The sequence below is a fragment of the Taudactylus pleione genome, unplaced genomic scaffold (assembly GCF_031769625.1).
Source record: "Taudactylus pleione unplaced genomic scaffold, aTauple2 ptg000352l, whole genome shotgun sequence".
Taxonomy (NCBI): domain Eukaryota; kingdom Metazoa; phylum Chordata; class Amphibia; order Anura; family Myobatrachidae; genus Taudactylus; species Taudactylus pleione.
Window position 1 is genome coordinate 12,104,600 of NW_028284753.1, and position 22,207 is coordinate 12,126,806.

At 44.7% G+C, this 22,207-nt stretch overlaps 1 protein-coding gene across 1 annotated transcript in view; it reads left to right on the plus strand.

Moving 5' to 3' along the window:
- The window catches only part of SHROOM4 (shroom family member 4), a 170,075-nt gene that overhangs the window by 67,426 nt on the left and 80,442 nt on the right, over positions 1-22,207 (plus strand). The window contains exons 2-4 of the mRNA XM_088444278.1: positions 600-751; positions 18,165-18,296; positions 18,499-21,463. Of these exons, the coding sequence (XP_088300404.1) occupies positions 600-751; positions 18,165-18,296; positions 18,499-21,463 (3,249 nt within the window). The remainder of the gene's footprint in view (positions 1-599; positions 752-18,164; positions 18,297-18,498; positions 21,464-22,207) is intronic.

The window sequence follows — 22,207 nt, forward strand, 5'->3', positions numbered from 1 at the left end:
CTCCCGGGGGGACTTAGTGTTAGGAACCCCCCGGGGGGGTTTAGGCGGCGGGGAAGGGGGGGTTAGGTTTAGGCACTTAGGGGGGGATTAGGGTTAGGCACTGGGTGGAAGGTTAGGGTTAGGCACCCCTATGGGAGGATTAGGGGAGGGAATTAGGTTAGTCAATACTTACCTTAGGGATGATCAGGATTTTCACCCATGTCAGGCAGCCGCTGTCGGGATTCCAACCGCCGGACATGGATCCGGCGGTAAATCATACCGATTCTACCTATACAGCTGAATTGTTATTTTACTTTTATGTTTACAGTTACATAGAAGTGGAAAGTACTACAAAATATAACATTTGTGAATTTTTTAAGATGGAAACATTTTTTTTTTTTTTTTTTTTATACATGGTAGTGACCGCCAGGCTAATGTCTAATATTGATTTTATTAATAACAGCGATGTTTTGCTACTTTAGAAAGAGAGAGAGAGAGAGTGTATAAACTTTATAAAAAAAAAAAAGAGAGAACAGGACCAGGAAGATGGACTACAGATTTGTACTGTGAAATGGGTTTTGTAATGTATAGAGTATCTTACATTTACATTTCTTTGCCAGATTGAAGATGGAGGCAAAGCAGCCAAGTGCGAGAAGATGGAAGTGGGTGATGAACTGGTGAACATTAATGGTACTCCCTTATATGGCTCTCGGCAAGAAGCTTTGATCCTGATCAAGGGTTCCTACAAGATTCTGAAAATGATTGTTAGGAGGTAATTAACATATTTGTTCTTCTTTTGAAGGATGCATGTAGTATATCCTTTTTGCCTAGTTTAATAATGTAGTGCCACAGAACTATGTAACATGATGCTCTATGGCTGCATATAATGGTATTTGGTGTTTGTTTGAATGTATTGTGGCATACAAGGCTGTAGGGCAGCACGTGAGGGAACTATTGGGTCTGATGTGGCATATGAGTCTATATTGGGGCATGTGAGGAGAATTTAGGGACCCATGTACACTATGTATTTTGCACTATTGCATACAATGGAAATTTAGATTCTGGTTATAAAGCTTTTTCTTTTAGCATGCAAGATACATTTTCACTTTTGTACTTATTGCAGTATATCTTTATTCAATAAACCAGTGGTTCCCAAACTTTTTTGAATCACGGCGCCCTAGACTATCAGCATTGTTTTCACGGCACCCCTAAGCCATAAGTTTATTATTGAGAAATTCTGAAAAAAATGTAGTGAAGTCAATTATGCTACCCTTCATCCTTGGGTTCAGTTATGTTGTCGGTGACCGGTTTGCACTTCTGTCTGTCCACATAGTTACATTACATTGACCATAAATAATTTCATTTGGTACTGGACCACCAACCTGAGGCACCCCTGCAAGTGTCCCGAGGCACCCCAGGGTGCTGCAGCTCACAGTTTGGGAACCACTGCGCAAGACTGTGAATGTGAGCCATAGTACCCTGCACACAGCGCAATGCATAAGCCTAACTCGTTCTTTGACATTTTAGCCGCAAATTGCAAGTTTGCAGTTTTCTGCGTTGTTTCATTTAAGATTTCTTAATTTGTAACCCTTGCATTACCAAAACCTAACTTAGAGCCTGATTCAGAGTTCAACCATATTGTCACCACAGGTGCGATATATATATATTTTTTCTTTTTAAAGCTGACAATGTGTGAAATTATGCTAACGGAACAGCCGCTGGGACTTGTACCGAGACGTCCACCAGAGCGTTCTGCGTACACTGCATCGGATGCAGATCATAAAAACAGCGACTCCTCGAGTAAGTTTATAGTCGCTCAGAATGGGCACCGTAACTGAGACGCCTGGAGCCACGTTTTCAGCGTACAGGACCGCAGATGCTGAATGTAACTCGCCCCAGAAACAGTCGAGTCACGCCTGCGTTTTGAGCTGACACTCCCCATTGCCTCCCCCAAACGCTCCGTACTTGTCAATCACACTGCGACTAAAGAATCGCAGCGTGCGACTACAGTAATGTACCTCAACACATGCGCAGTGCGATTCAGACACATTAGTAGTGGCAAAAAAAAATCACTTGATTTGCAAAAACATCAACATTGCGTTCAACTCTGAATCAGGCCCTTAGAATATGAACACTTGCAGTGATAATGAATAAAAATTACTTTACAGTAACATGACAATACTAAATACTGTATCAGGGTAATTTTTGCATTGAAAAATGATGGATATGTTAGTGTAAAATAAAAGTCCCTTTGAAACGCTTTAGAGAACGTCCGAATGTGAACAAAAGTCAGTGAGTGCAAAAAGCTGTGTTTATTTCTGCTGTAATTGCGCATCACACTAATCCAACCCATTCAAAAAAGAAAATCCCACATGAGCAATTGTTAGTCATTTAGTCATTGTAACCAAACACAGCGGCTTCCCTCAGAGTAGTCAGAGCATAGGAAAAGCCATTGTAATTGGTTATTAGTTGCATATCTTAGGTTGGGTTTAGCAGCAATAAAGTACAATGATGCAATGAACTTCATTCATAGACTCCGTTTAAACACAAGTCTCTAAAGGGGTTATGATCTCTATTCCGTATTTAGCAAGCAGGGGTAAGCTTAGCCTACCACTGTTAATAATGAGTTTGGTATGTTTTGTTGACATGGTACGAATTCCAACATGTTTAGCATGTCGACACCGATGAAATGCTGACAACAGTGGGTACCGGCAGTGTGGCGATCACTTGCCTCCATTCAGCTCCAGCCATGCAGCGGAGTTCATGTGATGCTCAGTTTTGGTGGTGTCTTCTGATCCAGTAGTTATGGCAGTGCGTACGCTAACCCCTCACCCTAAACCTAACCCTACCTTCCACTCAGCTGCCCTTTTAAATATCAACATGGTGACTGCGTTTTGTTTGTAACTGTACCGCTTCTAGATGATGCTGGCAGTATGGTCCCCTTTGCCAACAATAGGGACTTGGCAAAAGCCTTTTTGCCTTCAGAAAAGCCTTCCATGCTTTGCGAAGTCCCTGCCGGGTTGAAGCGCAATGCGCATACGCAGACGTACACCGTGCATGCACATAAGTTATTAGACCGTTGCTGCCGGCGTTGGGCTCCTGGTAACACAGAGGTGGAAGCTGATGAGTAGGGGGATACTGCGGAACCTCACCAGACAGGTAAGTTATATAGTAAGTATATGGTGCAGTAAGTGTATGAGAAATATGAAGTCCTGGCAGCCTTATTCTTCCCCTCTGGTGTATTAGCACAGTTCGCTCTGTGTGGTAGGAGTCGCCAGTTGCCCTATGTGCTTGCACTTACTGCAAATGTAAAGAAAACCGCTTTCAATAGGGCTCTGTAACCTGGAATGCTCAGACTTCTCTCCCAGATCATACAGATGATATCTATATTTGGGGATATATGCCCAGAAAGAAATAGCTTCCTATAGTGTACTAACAGTGCTTGCGACATCCAACAGAAAAATCAGCATATGTACATAATTAATTCATCCAATTTAATAATTTGGGCCTCTTTTCACAAAGTCATATAACACTGGGAAGAGACATCATATAGATTGCCTGTAGTAATACTGCTCAGAAATGCACTTATGGTCCCACTTATGTTTCTGAATATTCAGGGTGAGAAATGTTTATCTGTCACGATCCCGGAATGCGGCATTTGGATGATTTAAGGAAAAAACAAACATTTGTCTCCTAGATTTTTCTGTAAATGTCACTTTCATCTGTTGTATAAAAAAACAAATTCCTTGTTCTGAGAAAACTGTATATTCACATGTGCATAGTATTTGCATAATTAGCAGTCTTTGTTATTCGCTCTGCCTATGTATGTTCATGCAGGTTACAGAACTTGGTTGCAGAACTCCTGCATTGAGCACATGTTGCCTTTACTATTACAACTAATTTGTTGCTCAGTGTGTTCCATTAGCACCATCGTGTGGCGAAAGATGGAATTAGTGCTGTAAAAGGAATTTGTCATTTTAGATTACAAATCGCTTCTTATATACAGCATAGTGGTGAGCGGTTCGATTTTGCTGAAAACCAAACGCACCTGAACTTGGGATCACTGAGTCAGAACGAGGCATGCCTTGGTTCCCGCAGACAAATCCAGGTCTCAAATCAAGTCATAATCCCGGAAATGTCAGATCTCAAGTGTCTTGGATTGCATATAAAGCCTAATTCCCGATTCATCCCTGAAGTAGCTCCGCCTTTCTGGGCATGCTGAAAGCTTAGTTATGTCTAAAAAAAATTGTTTTACAATATATAGAATAAAAGGTTAACTAAAAAAAAATGTCTGGGGTCGTTCCCCCCAAAATCGCTAACCAGCACTGGACCTCTCAGCCTGGTAAATAGGGGTTTCCTTTATTCACTAATAGCCAGCACCACCTAAACCAGCCGTGTGGATAATGCCATAGCAGGGAGACACAACGTGTGGGATTCTCCTACTATCACATTGTCCATCCCCAAACTGCTCAACCCAGGGCTGGAAGTCTTCAAAGTGTGGACTCCAAAAATAAAATGGGGTTCCCCCCCCTCCCGAGGAACAAGCATACCGGTCATTTCAGTTTAGGTTTATTTTACTATTACCCACATACCCAAAGCCCAGGGGGTGCGTGGAATGGGATTCTGTATATATCCTCACCGCGAAGATTACGGCGGTCAGAATGGCAGCACCGAAATTCTGACAATCACAGTGTCTGCATCCCGAAACGGGGTTAGGGGGAGGGTTAGGCACAAGGATGGGGGGTTAGGGTGTGGGTAAGGAGATGGGGAGGGTTAGGATACCTACCGACATGTGTCTGTATCCTAACTCTGTCGGAATGCCGGCTTCGGGATTCTGACCGCTGGGATCTCGAGTGCTGTGCTCCCATACCAATCTCAGTGGAATAGCCTTGAGCTATTCTTTGGGGGGGGGGGTTATTAGTTATTAGGGTATTAGTTATTGATTAATGAAAATATTCTATAGGGTCATACATTCTGAAACTGCCATCTGGCTTGCCACTATGTGCCATAGATGTGCTATATTCTTTTAAACTGCCATGTGTTTGTGCCACTGCTTTGCCTTTTAAGGTGCCCATACACGGTGCGATTATTAATTTTTTTTACACGATTTGGCCGTTTTCGATCATTCGTAATGACCAATCGTGTAAAAAGTGACGTATTCTAGTACGATGGCGATGCGCGTCCCCGGCGTTGTGTATCGGCAGCGCAGATCAACTGAACCTGCAGTAAGATTTCGACCTATCGTGTAGGATTTGACACACATCGTACAGTGTTTTGCTTGATGTACGATTACGATGTGTGATTTACGATATCCATGGCCACTCCCCTCCTCCATGTTGTGACAGGAGAAGTGAGAAGCAGCAGCAGCATCTTATCTGGCGGAGCATATAAAAAGTGAGTAATCGCCTGTATTCTGCTATCTGCTATGTACACCCTGCACCACCAATGCGTATTAACCCCTGCACCACCATTGTACCCTATGCCACCAATGTACTAGCCCATCAATGGTTAATATCCAACGCACCTGCAATGTACCCACTGTTCCAGGCAATGTTATGATAGTGTAGCACAATGCAAGTTGTCCCCCAATTGTTTAAATAAAAAAAATGTACTATGAAAATAAACTGACACAGATTATTTAGAACACATTAAAAACATATAAACTAATTAAAATAATTCAACTGGTAAAACAGTCACTCAATTTTTGAACATTTTTCTTTTCTGTTTTCTCACAGAAATGACCAGTGCAAGAGAGCGCCAATTTGTCAATTGTTTTCTCAAGTGCTATCGCACCTACGAATGTCTGTGGCGCATAAAGGGGCCCGACTACAGCAATAAATGCAAGAGAGCTGCTGCAATTGAAGAGCTTGTAACTTTCAGCAAGAAATCCACGACAAGGCTTCCCCGGACTGGGTGAAAGCTAAAATCCAGAATTTACATACTGTGGGCCTGATTCAGACCCGCTCGCGAGCGCTGTGTGCTTGCAAGCGGGTCGATGTTGGCCCAGTGCGCATGCGCACGACTGAGGCGGCTCCGTAGTGTGCATGCGCGAGACCCGGATAGCAAGGGGCAAACCGTCGCTCTGGGTCTCGCTACAGAGGGGGCGTGCTGTCGATGTTGAGTGACACAAGTGATATCACTGGGAGTGCCTTCGGCTCTGAGAGTGCCGCAAGCCCTGGAGTGCTTTTGGCTACGAGACCCTACCACAAGGGTCTCGTGGCAAGCCCGATGTTCGCGATGGTCTTGACCATCGCGACCATCATCTTGGCCGCTCGCTATAGCTGTGGGTGGTCACCCACGGCTATACGAGCGGCCAGGAGGCCGCTCTAAAAATACATAGGCGGGCACTGATTCAGAGCGAGTGCTCTGAAAGAGCGTCCGGCTCTGAATCAGGCCCTGTGTACGTAAAAAATTTTTTTTAAAAAGCTGGAGTCGCAGGCATCTGGAGTGAGGGCAGATGAGGTAAACACCAGTATCTTGTGGTACTTCGACCTCCAAGTTCCTGCATGAGCCGCAGAGAGCTTCACAAGCGCCCATGGTGGGAAATTGTCCTGGAAGACCAGCAAGAGGACCCTGCTGAATCAGAACAGTCCTCTTTGGATGTGGTAAGTACAGACACCGTGCATACACATCATGCCAAATGTTTTTGAAAAGTTCACTAGTTCACAATTGTCCTTATCACACTAGCGCATACTGTCCTCCTGCCATGGTACTGCCCCAACTCCATTAAAGTAGGCCAGGTATTGCTCTCTGACCTCTTTAGCCCGTGCAGTCCCTGTTGACTCCGCAACTGCAGATGGGGCCACTGAGGGCATTTGCAATGTCTCCTGTGGATGGTACGGGTCATTTGCCATAGCTGTGTCTACTGTCCTCTGTTGTATAGACAAAGTTTTACGTAGGAAATTGTGGAGGACACAGCAGGCCAAGACCACATGTCCACATGAAGATTTATAGCCATATGGAAAATTCGGAATCGGTTGCAGAGAATGCCAAAGGTGTTTTCCACTATCCTTCGTGCCTTGGATAGCTGGTAGTTAAAGATGCGCTTTTCTTTCGTCAGGCCCCTTTGCACATATGGCTTCAGCAAGTGTTCATGAGAGCAAACTCCTCATCAGCCACAAAAGCGTAGTTTAGGTCGTGCCTCGTTTCCGCGGTAGTTGGCAAATTCAGATGGTTGGTGTTCAGTCTCATAGAAGAGGGTTTGTTTAAAAGACCCTCAATCAGAAGCACGGCCATTGTTGCCCACATCAACAAAAATAAACTCCTTAATTGGCGTTCACCGCCATGAGCATTATACTAAAAAACAAACAAACATATAATTGTAAAAAAGTGATCTGCTGTGGGCAAGTCGGTTAATATGGATATGTCTGCCATCAATGGCTCCACCGCAGTTGGGGAAATTCAATCTACGTTCAAATTCCTCAGCCATGGTCTGCCACTCCTCCACCGTTGTTGGGAACTAGAATAAAGAAAGAAAAAAAAAATATTACAAAACATATTAACATTTATTCTTTTCTCTCTCTCTCCAACAGTCTGCAACACCAGACCTCGACTTCACCACTAGTCCGCAAATGGCCACCCGAAGCGAGAGCAAGGCCGGATTTACTCAGCCTGCTTCAAGACTGCGTAGGTACCAGCGCAAGACCCAGGCACAGCCAGATCCGCTGCTTAAACAGGTTGAGCAGGCCCTTCAAAAGCCCCTGGACATGTTCGACCACCTGGGCACTCATATAGCCAGTTGTCTCCGGGAGATGGATGAAACTCAACAAATCCATGCCCAGAGGATCATCTATGAGACAGTGATCCCTTGGGTGATTGAAGCAGCTGGGCACCACATCAAGGCTGACCAAAGAGTCTCTGCCCCTGACAACAGTGCAGCCACGGTATGGGTCATCCTCATCCCATTCCTACCCGCCACAAAGCTAAGATGCCACACAACTGGGGCCAACCCTATTCTATCCTACACCCCATCCCCCTTACCTTTCTTCCAAACCCACCAACCCCTCCACATCCTTCTCAGAGGTTCTTTACAGAGCCATGAAGTGGGGGATGAGCCTCCCCAATTTTTAAATTTTTAGAATTTAAAATATCAACAAGTTTTATCTCTCCCAATAACTACGGCATGGTATACGGTGCAGATTACATGGATTGGACAGGTTCATTGAAGGCATGGAGCAAGGACAGATTAGGGAATGCCGGGGCCTCAATCTGGACTTGTGCAATGTGCTTCTTGGCCTATTCAATCCGTCGTCTGACACACTGAATACCATGCAGCTGCCTAGCTATTGGGAGAGAGAAAACTTGTTGCTATAGCAGTTTGTATACATTTTAAAACCATGTTGGTTTTGATAAACATAAAAAAGCAGCCCTGTTGGTTGCTTTTAAGTAAAAATGTTTATTGATATTTACAGACATGTTGGTTGATTTTTAATTTTTTTCCCTCCGTGTGAATTGTGTAGTGTTTTTACTCACCTTCAGGGTACTGACAATGGCATCACAGGAGTCCGGGATGATGCGCCCCAAATCCTCGGGGGAAATGAGGGTCCCAAACTTCAGGTCTTCTTTAAAGGACCTTCCTGTAGCCAGGTACCTCAGAGTAGCAATGAGCTTCTCCTCAGCCGGGATGACCCTCCTCATGCCGGAGTCCTACCTCTGGATATAGGGGGGTCACCAGACGCAGCAAATACTGGAAGGTGGCATCATCCATACGCAGGTAGTTGCGGTGATTGTCCTGGTTGTTCTCCCTAATCTCCATCAGCCACTGGTTGTTCTCCCTGACTCCTCATCAGCCACTCCTTGGTCCAGCTCGACCTCTTCCTCCTCTCCTCAGCTCCATCACCTTTGAGCTTCAAATAACCATAACAAGGCCAAAGCAAAGCACAATAGCAATGTACAGCGTTCAGCAGGGTATAAAACCAAGCCTCACTAGTCACAATGGATGCTGCCTTATATACTCCCTAAATAAGCCCTCCCCTATTGAGATTCCAGCAGATGCATCTTGAGGTTGTTTGCTGCCTACGATATATTGTAAACGACTTGCAATCGTTTTACGACACATCTAATCATATGGTTGTTTGTACTATTGTACCATTTGTTGGCACAAATCGTAAAAAATTTCAGGGGAAGAAATTTGAAGAGAAATCTTATACAAATTGTAATGTGTATGGGCACCTTTAATTTAGCCAGCCAGCTCGCTCAATGTGAAAACATAGTGAGCTGTGAGCTGGTCACAATTGACTGGAAATGAAGGTTATTGATGTTAATAAAATTGTAGGTACAAAACAGGTCCAAATTACATGATTTTAGCGGTTTTTATAAATTTTTAAAGAAATCCAGATTGAAAACCATAACATTTGTGGGTTTTGCCAAAAGCAAAACCAAAACACGACCAAGATTTAGAACAATATCCAAACCAACACACAGGGGTCTGCGTCAGGCTCCTATCCTCTTAGATGAGGGAGGCTGCTGCCGCTGAAAACGAGAGGGTACAATCACTCACTGGCTCCTCCTGGCTGGGTCCCGGTGCCTGCGCAATCTAATTTGTCATGCGCCGGGTCAGGTGCATGCGCACTAGCGTAGGGGAGCCGTGTAGATCATTGGCTTCCAAAGGGCAGCATCGCCTGCAGCCATTAGGGCCCAATTAATGCTGACAGAGTAGCAGCTTCCTCCTGGAAGCCTCTCTGCTAATAGCAGCCCGGAGTGGCAGTCCCAGGAGGAGGAGACACCTCCCCCTGAGACTGCCTGTTATTTGACTGGCAGGTAGTGCTTCCAATAGGAAGCCACTGCCAGTTAGTGTAGCCAGTGCAGTCACGGACTGCACTGACTACACTGAGGTGGTGGATTTTACCGGGGGAGCATATCTAAAACGGCTACATACGTTTTTAGTTCATGCCAGGAACTTAACAAGCAGCCGTTAAACCAGCTCTATATCTCTTTTATATCAGTGGTCGGGGAACAGGGGTAAATTACCCCACATGGGGTAAAAATTAAATTCCTGGGGGTAATGGACGGACAGCCGGGCATGCATATGAATCATTCTATATTATAGAATGATTCATATGCATGCCCGGCTGTGCCGCAGGGAGGCTCTAAGCCGGACGCCCGCTGAGATGTTATTACCAGCGGGCTTCCGACTACTTCCCTGCAACGCTGCATTAGCCGGAGGCTGGAGTTCTCTTGTGAACTCCAGCTAACGCCTCTCTCCATGCGCACTATGGGAGAGACGTCATGATGTCTCTCCCATAGTTCCGAGGAGCAGCCAGGCGGACAGGACGGCGGCGGATGCAGGAGCGGGAATTAAAGTAAGTGTTTTTTTGTACAAGCGTCACTACAGGGGCATTATATGGGGGCACTACTACAGGGGCAATATATGGGGGCACTACTACAGGTGCACTATATGGGGGCTCTGCTACAGGGGCATTATAGGGGGGCACTACTACAGGGGCATTATATGGGGGCACTACTACAGGGGCATTATATGGGGCACTACTACAGGGGCACTATATGGGGGCACTACTACAGGTGCACTATATGGGGCACTACTACGGGGCATAACTATGGGGGCACTACTATACGATTTCCTTCCTTTCAATTCAGGGGGGTAATTTCGGCGTATCTAAATATATTTTGGGGTAAAAGGTAAAGTTCCCTGACCCCTGCTTTATATTGTATATTGCTAAGATGTAACAAAACTATCACGATTGGCTTGTAAGCTAGCTTGCTGGACTTAAGACTTGCAATGTCCATTAGTGGTATATATAAGCTCCTATGTAAACTACTGTATCCTTACCCGCAGTTTACCCATAGTCTGAAAGACAATCTGACTTTATGTCCTGAGCCAAACTCCCAAAATCCTCTTGGGTGTGACAGTCATGTGTATTGTTCCATGGATCTTTTTTCTCCCTGTATAAATAAACACTGCATTGTTTGTAGGACCGGCATGCTTCCTGCTAGCCCGGATAATTGCAGAGAGATTTCCTACACTTGGGCAAAGGAGGAGGGAATCCATGGAATGCAGCCCCCTCAAAATAATATACATCGGGATGGGAAATAAACATGTTCTTAGGTAGTCAAAAAAAACCCAGGAGGGAATGATCTGATCACGTTTGTTACATGCATGGGTTTTTGCAAGTACAGTGTGGCAGCTGACAAGTAGGAAGAATAGCGGTCAGTGAAGGCTTTGAAGGTATGTGTATATATACAGGAATTGAATCTCGTTTTAAATGGTCTGTCAGGGGCAATATTCCATAACCCCTCTAGCCTGTCAGAGTAACACAATGTATAGTCATGATTCTGTGAGTGTCTGGTTCAGCGAGCAAAAGGCATTATCTACAGCATTGTATTCTCTGGTTCACCCTACACCTTTCACACACCAGCCTTTTGTTGGCATTTCATTCCCCAGTCTGTATCATGATGTCAATTGCAATAATCTTCTCTTCTATAATCTAGTACATCGCCAGTATACAAGCTGGGTACAACTGGCCCGATCAGCCGTGCAGTCTGTCCACTCTTACCCCCTGTCAGCTGCCTGTGAGCCCCATACACACTCTGCGGACATAGTACAGTGTGTATAGGCTTCTATGGGATCGGGAGGTCGCACCAATAAATATTAAACCGTACATAAGATGCCGCCCACCTGATCCCGAGGGAGCGTTAATGGACAGCGTACACACCTGCACAATCCAACGGCCGTTCTCTCGATATTGAATGAACTGCCCGACGATTGTATAGGTGTGTACCCAGCTTTAGCCTCCTCTCTCTGGTCTTATCTCTATTTCTCCTTTGTTTCCTCTGCCTTTCCTGAAAGGTCTAGGAATGTCGGGGAGGGGTTCACAAACAGCGTCACACTGTATTTGGGGACCCTCCTTCTCCCTAGGTCACATCTTCAGCATCCCCCTTAGTCCAGTAATGTAAAAGTGCACCTCTCGCTCTCCTCCCCAAATCACTGGAAAAATTCTCTCATTTTCCTCTCGTAAAAAGTGTGTTCTGGATTTGTGTCAGCGACAGATGTTGCTCCCTTTCATTATTAAGCTTTTTGTTTTAGTGTTGTACTGTAAGAGTTAAGTCCATTCACCATATTTTTGGTGCATATGATTGGTGTCGTTTGTCTCTGAATGGAGTAACTCATTATTTACCTTCTGAGCTAGGTAAGTGCTGTACGATGCTTCTATTGTGTATGTTTAGTAGTGACAGGATAAACTTCTCTGTGACCGAGTGGCCACCTGAGGATTATTATTAGGTGTACTGTATGTGTGTGTGTATACATGTATGTATACGTGTGTGTGTGTATGTATGTATATATATATATATATATATATATATGTATATATATATATGTATATATATATATATATATATATATATAGTTTTAATATACAGTTTTTTATTATGGTATTGTACATATGTGCAATGGGTTTTTATATTGCTGTAATTTAAGAAAGCATCACTTCATTAAGTTTGTTTAGATATATTCTACCAGTGATTGTATGTATACATTTTTTTATTATTTTTATTCTTATCTGTGTTTAATGACAAGTGCATACCATTGTGTCTTTATCCTCGCCTCCACATCCTGCCCATTATCACAATGGAGAATTATTTCCTTTTGCTCAAGGAAGCTTATTTATATCCTTATTACCAATCTCCAGAATATTATTTACATTAGCACACGTTTATATGTGACTCAGACTATTTGTAATACTGTTCTCTTTAGAAAAGGCTGTTTATGAAGATGTTTTTGATGCTTCTGGCTTCTAATGGCTTTAGATCAGGGGTCAGGGAACTTTTTTACCTTTTACCCCAAAATATATTTAGATACGCCGACGTTACCCCCTTGATTTGAAAGGAAGGAAATCATATAGTAGTGCCCCCATATAATGCCCCTGTAGTAGTGCCCCCATATAATGCCCCTGTAGTGCCGCTTGTACAAAAAGTAAACCCCAAAAAACCACTTGCCTTAATCCCCGCTCCTGCATCCGCCGCCGTCCTGTCGGCTCGGCTGCTCCTTGGAACTGTTTGTATGTATGTATGACGTCTCTCCCATAAAGAATGTAAGCTCTTTCGAGCAGGGCCCTCTACCCTCTTGTGCTTCTCCCTACTGTAATTTAATTTATCTTACTCCCCACTAGGGCAACTAACACTTGGCTGCTTATGTGGGCGTAAAGGTCGCTAATATAGCAATGTTTATTATCCATGTATTGTATTGTAGTGTAAGTCACTGGTTACTTATTTGTCTATGTACTTTTTTAAGGCGCTGCGGAACACTTGTGGCGCCATATAAATAAATGATGATGATAATAATAATAATAGTGCACATGGAGATAGCCGGAAGCTAGAGTTCAGAAGAGAACTCCAGCCTCTGGCTAACGCGGCGCTGCAGGGAAGGAGCCGAGTGCCCGCTGATAACATTTCAGCGGCGTCCGGCTAAGAGCCTCCCTGCGGCACAGCCGGAATGATTCATATGCATGCCCGGCTGTCCGTCCATTACCCCCAGGAATTTCATTGTTACCCCATGTGGGGCAATTTACCCCTGTTCCCTGACCACTGCTTTAGATGGTCGAGACGTGGATGTTGCAAATTATTTCTTTAGTTGTTTTAAACCAATGTTAACCAATCGTAGCTTCAGGATACTGTCAATAAATTACTTTCTTCTTCGGGGTCCATAGGGTCTTGGGTATGTAGCTGGAGTGATCCAGGCACCAAACAGTTAATAATCTCCCAGGATGCCCTGGGTCCCCCTCCATACGTACCCCGCCCAAGGCTACAGGCAGTTGGTTCTTTTGCTGTTTGGTGCATTAGCACCTTGCGAACAGTGGGACAGCAGTCCAAACAAGTTGTTTTTTTTTCCTTCCTAGTAGCAGCGCGTGCTGACGGAGGGGAGAACCGGAAGCAGCTAAGCGTCCGTATAGACGCCCGTGTTGCCCTGGCGGCCCCGACCCAGACGCTGGTTCAGTTACAAACTTCCCGCGTCCTAGTTGCTCCTCCCAGCCTCACTCTATAGCAGTCGTTCAGAGACCACTCTCAGGTGCTCTTGGTGGCTAGGTTCTCAGGAGGTGGGTCAGTCTCCCTGTATTCCTCTCTCTACGGTGTTCAGGTTATACAGAGCTCAATATACTACTTGGGCTATCGGTAGTTGCTAAAGAACTATATCTATGTGCATTGTATGTGACTTTGAAATATGCTGTGTGCTATGATGCCTTATCTAAATAACTGTCGGTCATAATCTATCACTGCTGTTTCTCATTGACCCTCTGTTACAAGTGTGGATATATTGGGTGTGAAACATTGTCGCAGTTGTACTCAGACTTTGCAACGCACTAGAGATATTATGTCCAAAGAAGCTGAAAGACAGATGGCTAATGCTCCTGTGCTGGTGTCATATGTCGCCTGTAAAGCGGGGTTATCCCCACAGGATTTCATACAGGATGGATTATGTGGTCACTGTTTTAAGGAGTCGCCACATCAGTCAAACCTACCAGCTTCTGGGCAGGAGCCCCCTTGGGCTTCCTTTTCCCAGATGATGGCACAGGTTGTAGACAGATTGGCGGCCCCTGGGCCAGCCGCAATGTGGGGGTGCCCGCAGCAGCTACAACCTACTATGTTTTTTCCTCCGATGCATCCGTCCTGGATGGACATGTATGCTCACTCAGGTCAGAATGTTGCTTCGTCCTTACCATCTTTTCAGCAGCTACGGCAGGCGACTAGGCCGGTACAGCCAAAGACCAGAAGGCGGTCGGTCTCGCACACCGTCCACCTTTCAGAATCTGGTACATCTTCTGATGAGGGGGGGGATACACAGGGTTCCTCTCACGAATTCCCCATAGAGGAGGAAGACCGTTTTTCCAGCAGCAGATGTCCCTTATCTGATTAGGGCGGTCAAGGCTGTGCTAAATATTGATGAGGAGGAGCCAGTACAAAGAAAGGCTCCAGGATTTAAACATCAGAGGGTTATAAAACCTGAGTTTCCCAAATCTGAGCACCTTTCGGATCTTGTGGAGGAAGCATGGAATTCGCCGGATAAGAAATTCCATATTTCAAAAAAGGTGGAAGCCTTATACCCCTTTCCATTGGATCAGTGCACTAAATGGGAAGTTCCTCCATCAGTTGACTCACATATGGCACATCTGGTTAGGAGCGTCACAATTCCTATACCATCTGCATCCTCTATTAATTGTCCCACAGATAGGAAACTTGAAGCCTGTCTTTTAAGGCAATCTTTTCTCTATCAGGTGCTGTTATTCGCCCAGCCATGGCTACAGTTTGGGTTTCCAAAGCCATTGAGGAATGGTTGAAGACACTGGAAATTGCTCTTCCAGAAGCTTCCAAGGAACAGCTGACTATTATCTTCTATGTTAAGGAGGTGGCGTCCTACTTGGCAGCTTTGGAAGCTGGTATAATATCCTCTAAAGCATCAGAGAAACTCAGTTGTGGCTGAGAAACTGGAAAGCAGATGCAGGGTCTATGAGAGCCCTGGAATCCCTTCCGTTCACAGGGGGGGAGGGGGGGGGCATTTCGTTTAGCACAGTTAGACAAGATTGTTGCTATGGTGGCAGCTCTAAAACGGCTGGTCTATTTTCGGCCTCCACTGCTAGACCTAAGCAGTCAGGCTTTCGGGCCTTCGGCCGCAAGGAAAAGCAAGAGGTCACTCTTCCTCTAGAGCCAATTCTCACAGGAAACCACAGCAAACAGATGTCCGGCTGTCAGGTCTGAGGTTAAACCTGCAGTCTGATGAGGACGGGCCTCCCCCTGGGGAATCCCAGTGTAGGAGGCCGACTTCTTCAGTTTTCAGACGCTTGGCATCTTACAACAACAGATGCTTGGAATCGGGAGGTGGTCTTCCAGGGGTACGCCCTTACTTTCTGGAGAAGTCCCCCGCAAAGGTTTTTTGGCACGATTCCGGCAGCGGATTCGGTAAAAGCCTTGGCCCTCCAACAGGCTATACTCTCCCTGCTGGTGTCAGGGGTAATAATCTCGGTTCCAGTGAATCAACTAGGAAAGGGATATTATTCCAACCTCTTCTTGATTCAAAAACCAAATGGTTCTTACCGACCTATTCACAGATGTGTCTCAGCAGCCTGACCTCCACTGCACGGGACATCTATAAAGACAGGACCAGAAGCACGCGCGTCTCACGTGTGTTCCACCTAACGGAAGTTAGCGGCTCTGGAGTGTGGAGGCTCTGTGCAGCCGTGGTGAGGAGAAGCATGGTGTCTCCCACGCCTGTCAGCCTATACTAAGAAAACTTGGTATTATAGGGCTGTTTGGCAGATAATTTTAGTGTAGCACTTCCGGTACGGCAAAATTTTGGATGTGATGTGCAGTAACCCCGGTGGTCCAGAGGAAGTGGTCGTATGTTGGGGTGTACCTCCACATTGCAAAAAATCATTCTGTGTATAATTTTGTGTATCCATCTGTGTGGTTTCCCCATATTAGTTGGGAATTGGATTTTATCTATGTGAAAACATTACATTTTGTGTTTTATTGCATTATGTTGTCTACATTTGTTTTTCCACACATGTTTTGAACCATCTTAATGCCCTGCTGAGATTGAAAGGATAACTACCTACTGGGGCTTATACCATAAGGAGATATATACCTGCTTTTTTTCATTGATATTTAGAGCGCATTTCAGTGTTTCTGTACATTTTAGATTTTATTGATTATTTGGTTATAAGGGTGTAACCCATAGAAACATCTGCTTCTGTTAGAATAACAGTGCTGCACTATTATTTTAGCGCCTATCTTGTTTCCAGATACCAATTGTTTATAGTCTTAATTTCACCCTATCACTGGGGGCAGCACAGACGGTGTAATGGTTAGCATTACTGCCTCACAGCGCTGAGGTTATGGGTTCGATTCCCACCACAGCCCTACTTGTGTAGAGTTTGTATATTCTCCCTGTGCTTGCGTGGGTTTCCTCTGGGTACTCCGGTTTCCTCCCACACTCCAAAAATATACTGGTAGGTTAATTGGCTGCCAACACAAATTAACCCTAGTGTGTATGTATGTGCGCATGTGATAGCCGTACTTGTGTAGAGTTTGTATATTCTCCCTGTGCTTGCGTGGGTTTCCTCTGGGTACTCCGGTTTCCTCCCACACTCCAAAAATATACTGGTAGGTTAATTGGCTGCCAACACAAATTAACCCTAGTGTGTATGTATGTGCGCATGTGATAGGGAATATAGATTGTAAGCTCCACTGGGGCAGGGACTGATGTGAATGGGCAAATACTCTCTGTAAAGCGCCGCGGATTATGTGTGCGCTATATAAATAACTGGTAATAATAATAATGTTGTCCATGCACTACGTATCTATGTGGATCGCACCAATTCCATTAGAAAGTCAGATTCTCTGTGTTGAATGGCTGTCATAAGCGAGACTGGCCAGCTAACAAACAGGCTTTGGTCAGGTGGTTGCGTATGACAATTTCTCAAGCATACGCACAAGCTGACCTTTTTGTTCCAAACACTGTCAGAGCACATTCTACTCGATCTGTGGGACCATCGTGGGTGGTTCGTCGTGGTGCCTCTACTGAACAAATATGCAAGGCGGTCACGTGGTCTTCCGTCCACACCTTTGTCAAATTGTATGCATTTGACACATTTGCCTCTCAGGATGCTTCCTTTGGCCGTAGGATTCTCCTTGCGGCTGATACACAGGAGCATCCTCTTCCCTAAAGGAAACTGCTTTAGGACGTCCAAGGTCATTTCTGTGGACCCTATGGACCCCGAAGAAGAAAATAAGAGTTATGGTATAACATACCTTTGTTAACTCTTTTTCTTCGAGGTTCACAGGACACCCACCCTAACACAGCTGTTGTTGGGAAATTCTTTTCTGTTGAATTTTCTATTATTCCCTCTTCTTAGAGAGAGTATTTCTAGAGTACAAGGGTCCTTCCTTCCTTCTCAATTTTTCTTTCTTGCTTGGGCTTGATAACAAACTATCTGCAAGTAGCCAGGGGCAGAGTATTTAAGGAGGTGCCCGGATCACTACAGCTACATACCCAAGGTAATTTCTGTGGACCCTATGGACCTCGAAGAAAGAGTTAACAAAGTATGTTCTACCATAACTAATTTTTTGGCATTTCCATTCATAATCTTATATCTGTTTAATGCTTTTATAGTGGCTATAATGTGTCATGAGTCCTTCATTTTGTAATGACCTTTCCTTCAAATTGTCTTTGATAGGAGGAATATTTCAGTTGTTAGACCACACTCATGGCATCTTGCCAAGCTTTCCGAGGTCCGCCCGGATGTGGCAAGCATGCAGTACCCTGCAGATTCTTTCAGTATGTCCTGGCACTCTGGCTGTGAAACCAGGTTAGTTTGTGTGTGGTCATATGTGGATGGCTATGGATAATGGAAATTACTTTTATAACATTTTTAGATGCCAGAGTATTTTGATTGTATTTGAATATTGGGACTTTTCTGTGAAACTATAACCCCAAAATAGATGACTTTTTAATATGTTGAAAAAAAAAATATTATGCAGGCAACTAATGGTGTTCCTGTTTATTTGCAGTGAGCTTCCTATGCAGTGGAATCCTCTCTCAAGACACTGCAGCACAGACAAAAGTAGCTCTATTGGTAGTATGGAAAGTCTTGACCAACCTGGACAGACTTACTATGAAGGAACCCTTTCTCCTATTGATCCAGGAATGTACCAAAACAAAAGAGACTCTGCTTACAGCTCCTTTTCTGCAAGCTCTAATACCTCTGATTATACAGTATCTGCAAGAATAGATCAGTCTTCTCCTGTTAACTGTATTCTGGGCTTAAGCAAACAAGAAGATGGTAGATATCTCCAAACAGGACAAAGTGCTGTAGATCCCCTGGAGGATGTTTCTATGCAAACATTAGTTGAACATCCACAGCGACCTTCCTCGTTCCCTTTTGAAACAAACCATTTGGACATCATAAAATCTCCACCTCAACCACCTGTACGTAGGGATAGTCTACGGGCATCCAAAAATCAGCTGTGCCAGAGTGAGAGGAGGAGAGCGTCGGCTCCTGGAGACACCTTCCATATATCTGGTAGGTGGTCATCGGATGCTCTGCATATTAACAATACTGATCGTGGCCAGTGTCTGTGCAGAAGGGGACACTGTACTTTGCATCTGAAAGAAAACTTGTCATCAGATCAATATTACATGTTAAGCTCACAGACTGCCCACAACCACCAAAGCACTGACCAGTCTACCATGGGTGATGAGGGGCAACTCGACCATTGCAGTAAAGTGAAAAGCAGATGGCCTATAGGTGATGGGAAGATTGGTGTCTTTAATAATAGTGATCTAGATGAGGTCACCTGTTACACTGTTGAAAAGGTCAAAGAAACTTTTAAAAAGTCACTATGCAATGATCCAAAGGCTCCACATAATCATTCTCATCAATCAGAAACTTTCAGTGTGAAGTCTGTTTTTAGAAATGAGTTGGAAATGGCTTCATCTGCAGATTCCCACTATCCCACAGATAAGTGCAGTGAAGAAAATGGAAAAGATCATAAGTGCAGTATTAGCAAACATTTAGAAACATCCCAGTCTGACAAACAGAATATTGAACGATTTTCCCAAACTAATGATGGAATAATACCAGCGCATCACTGTCCTTCATTAGATAGGTTGAATAGTAAGCCAAATGAGGTGAGAGAAGCTCAATGTACGCAAACAGATGATTATGCAGGTGGCCTGGGCACAGAGACACTATTGGAAGGGAGAGTTGCATCGGAAATTAGTTTAGGTCCAACAAAAAAGCCTGGTACGTCACGCCATCGCTCAGCTCAGATGCGGAGAAAAAGCGACCGCTTTGCTACCAACCTAAGGAATGAAATACAGAGAAGAAAAGCTCAGTTGCAGAAGAGCAAAGGTCCCTCAGTTCTACTTTGTGGTGAGGAGCCTGTTGAGAAAGAAGAAGCAGTTGAATGTCAGTCTCGGCCAGGTCCTCCTCCGCCTCCACCTCCTAAAAACAAAGCACGGCTTTTGGAAATCAAGAGAGCCAATGCTGAATTGTGCACTAACCCTACAGACTGTTCATATCAGGCAAGAAAGGGAAGCAAAATCATTGATAAAATGAATGGAACTCCTAATTACAATAGGGAAGAAATAATTAAATTTATGAATAAAACCAGTCAAGAAAATGAAGAAATAACGTTAAAGTGTAGAAACAAAGCTCACAATGATTGTAGGAAAACATACACTACAGATATTCATCAGCAAGTCTATGAAACTAAGCAAGTGGGCATTCAAAAGGATACGGAATTGACATTTGCTCACTCTAAGAGGGATACTCAACCAACTACAAACATGATCCCCAAACCCGACAATTGCAGGAATGAGTGGAGGATTTCTTCATTAAGTAAACCTAATAGTCCAGAAATGTGGGTATGCGAAACAGGAAATGAGACAGAGAGTCTAAAATGCATTGAAGAACAAAGGTATTTGTCAGACCCAGATGCAAAAATTTCCAGTGATGATTGGAGTACAGATTTATCCCAAAACACATGTAACATTGAATCTCCAACTGAAGGTCTTGGAAAAAACATATCAGAATATAACAACTGCAGTTTAAATTACCCTTCTTTTGGCTCAGAAGTTAAGTTGAATGGTATGCAGCTTAGCAGAGAACAACCTGTTACAGAGCAGTCCACTAGTGAAAAATGGAAATTAAATCATCTGGAGAATAAAGGTCAAGAGCAACGGGTTCAGGAACAAAGGCCAAATGAAGTGGCAAAATCGGATGGTTTTTCTTCTGTATGTGCAATGCAGAGGAAGCCTTCCCATCAACCCTCCGATTTTGAAAACATAATTTCCCAGCATAACCCTCATGGTGCCAAATGGACATGGTCTCCAGAGCATAAACTTCAGCCTCATTTGTCAAGAAGGGGTTCGTCAGAAGTCAATGGAATGAAAATAGGAGTAGCTCCACCAATAACATGTGTGACGGAAGAAAATGTTCTTATGCCATTTGCAGATCGAAGGAGGTTTTTTGAAGATACTAGTAAAGATCCTCCTTCACAACTCTTTATGCACAGTAAAGCAAATAAGAACAACTTTTGTCCAAATTTGCCAGACTATCCTTTACCTCCGGCAATGGTCCCAGACCTAAGAAGGCATTCTGTGGACCATACATATCATCATGCATCTTCTCCCAGCAGGCAGGAAAGTGGTTTGCCTTTTTCTGAGTACTGCATGAATCATGCAATGGACCCACCACTGTGTTGCAATCAAAGTAGCCATTCTACTGACTATCATCACTCTGTGGCATATGGCTGTAGAGCATGTATGTTTTGTTGTAATGACTTGTGCCCAACATTCCTCAAAAGAAATATACCTGTGACTCATCATAGCTGCCACTGCCAACACCACCATCATCACCATCATCAGTGGACAAGATGTAGTGATTACTTGTGTCCTTCCCAACATAACCCATTGGACGAGGGTACCTCCATACATAGTGACCCATGGCATTTAAGGAAAATTCTGCCACAGGTGAGCATATCCAACGGGCAATGCAGATTGTGTTCCAAATTTGTTACTGTCCTTGTATTCCCCGATATATATTTTATTGCTTTTAAAGCGCCTTACTAATTTTTGTGTTTTACAAAAGTTTCACACACACGCACATTTCTACATCAAGGGTCCATTGGGTATCCACAGGATACCTTGGGTATAGGTGATGACGTCAGGCATCACCTACCATAGAGTTAAAGTTTTCAGCCTCCCAGGATGCACTAGGGTCCGCCTCCTATACCCCGCCCCCGAGCCAAGGTATCCCAGTTTCGTTGGTGCCCGGCTCGGAGTCGGATGCACCTGTTAGAGGGGGGCTAAGATTAGCCCCTGAAGTTTCTTCGCAAGCAGTTGTGGCTGCTCATCTGGAAGTACAGCATGGACAGTCAAGGCTGTCGTCCATGCTGTCTTCCCTACACCCCTGCCGGTACCAGAACGCCGATACTGATCCGGGGATGCTGGTAAGCATCTGGGGTCACAGCTAGCGGTGACCCCAGATGTTTGGGACCATGGCCGGATTCAAGGGGGCAGCAGGTAAGCAGCGGGGTCCCGCGGTGGGTCCCTGCTGAGTACATGGTCCAGAGTCCCCAGGCAGGGGGCTCCCTGGGGACTGGCTGCAGCGTGGAGCCAGGTAACTAACCTGCGCTTCCACTACCCCCCTGGGACAGTGGACCGCGGCTGAGCGGTAGCGCTGCGGCGTCCCAGGGGTTAATTGCATGCCAAAGG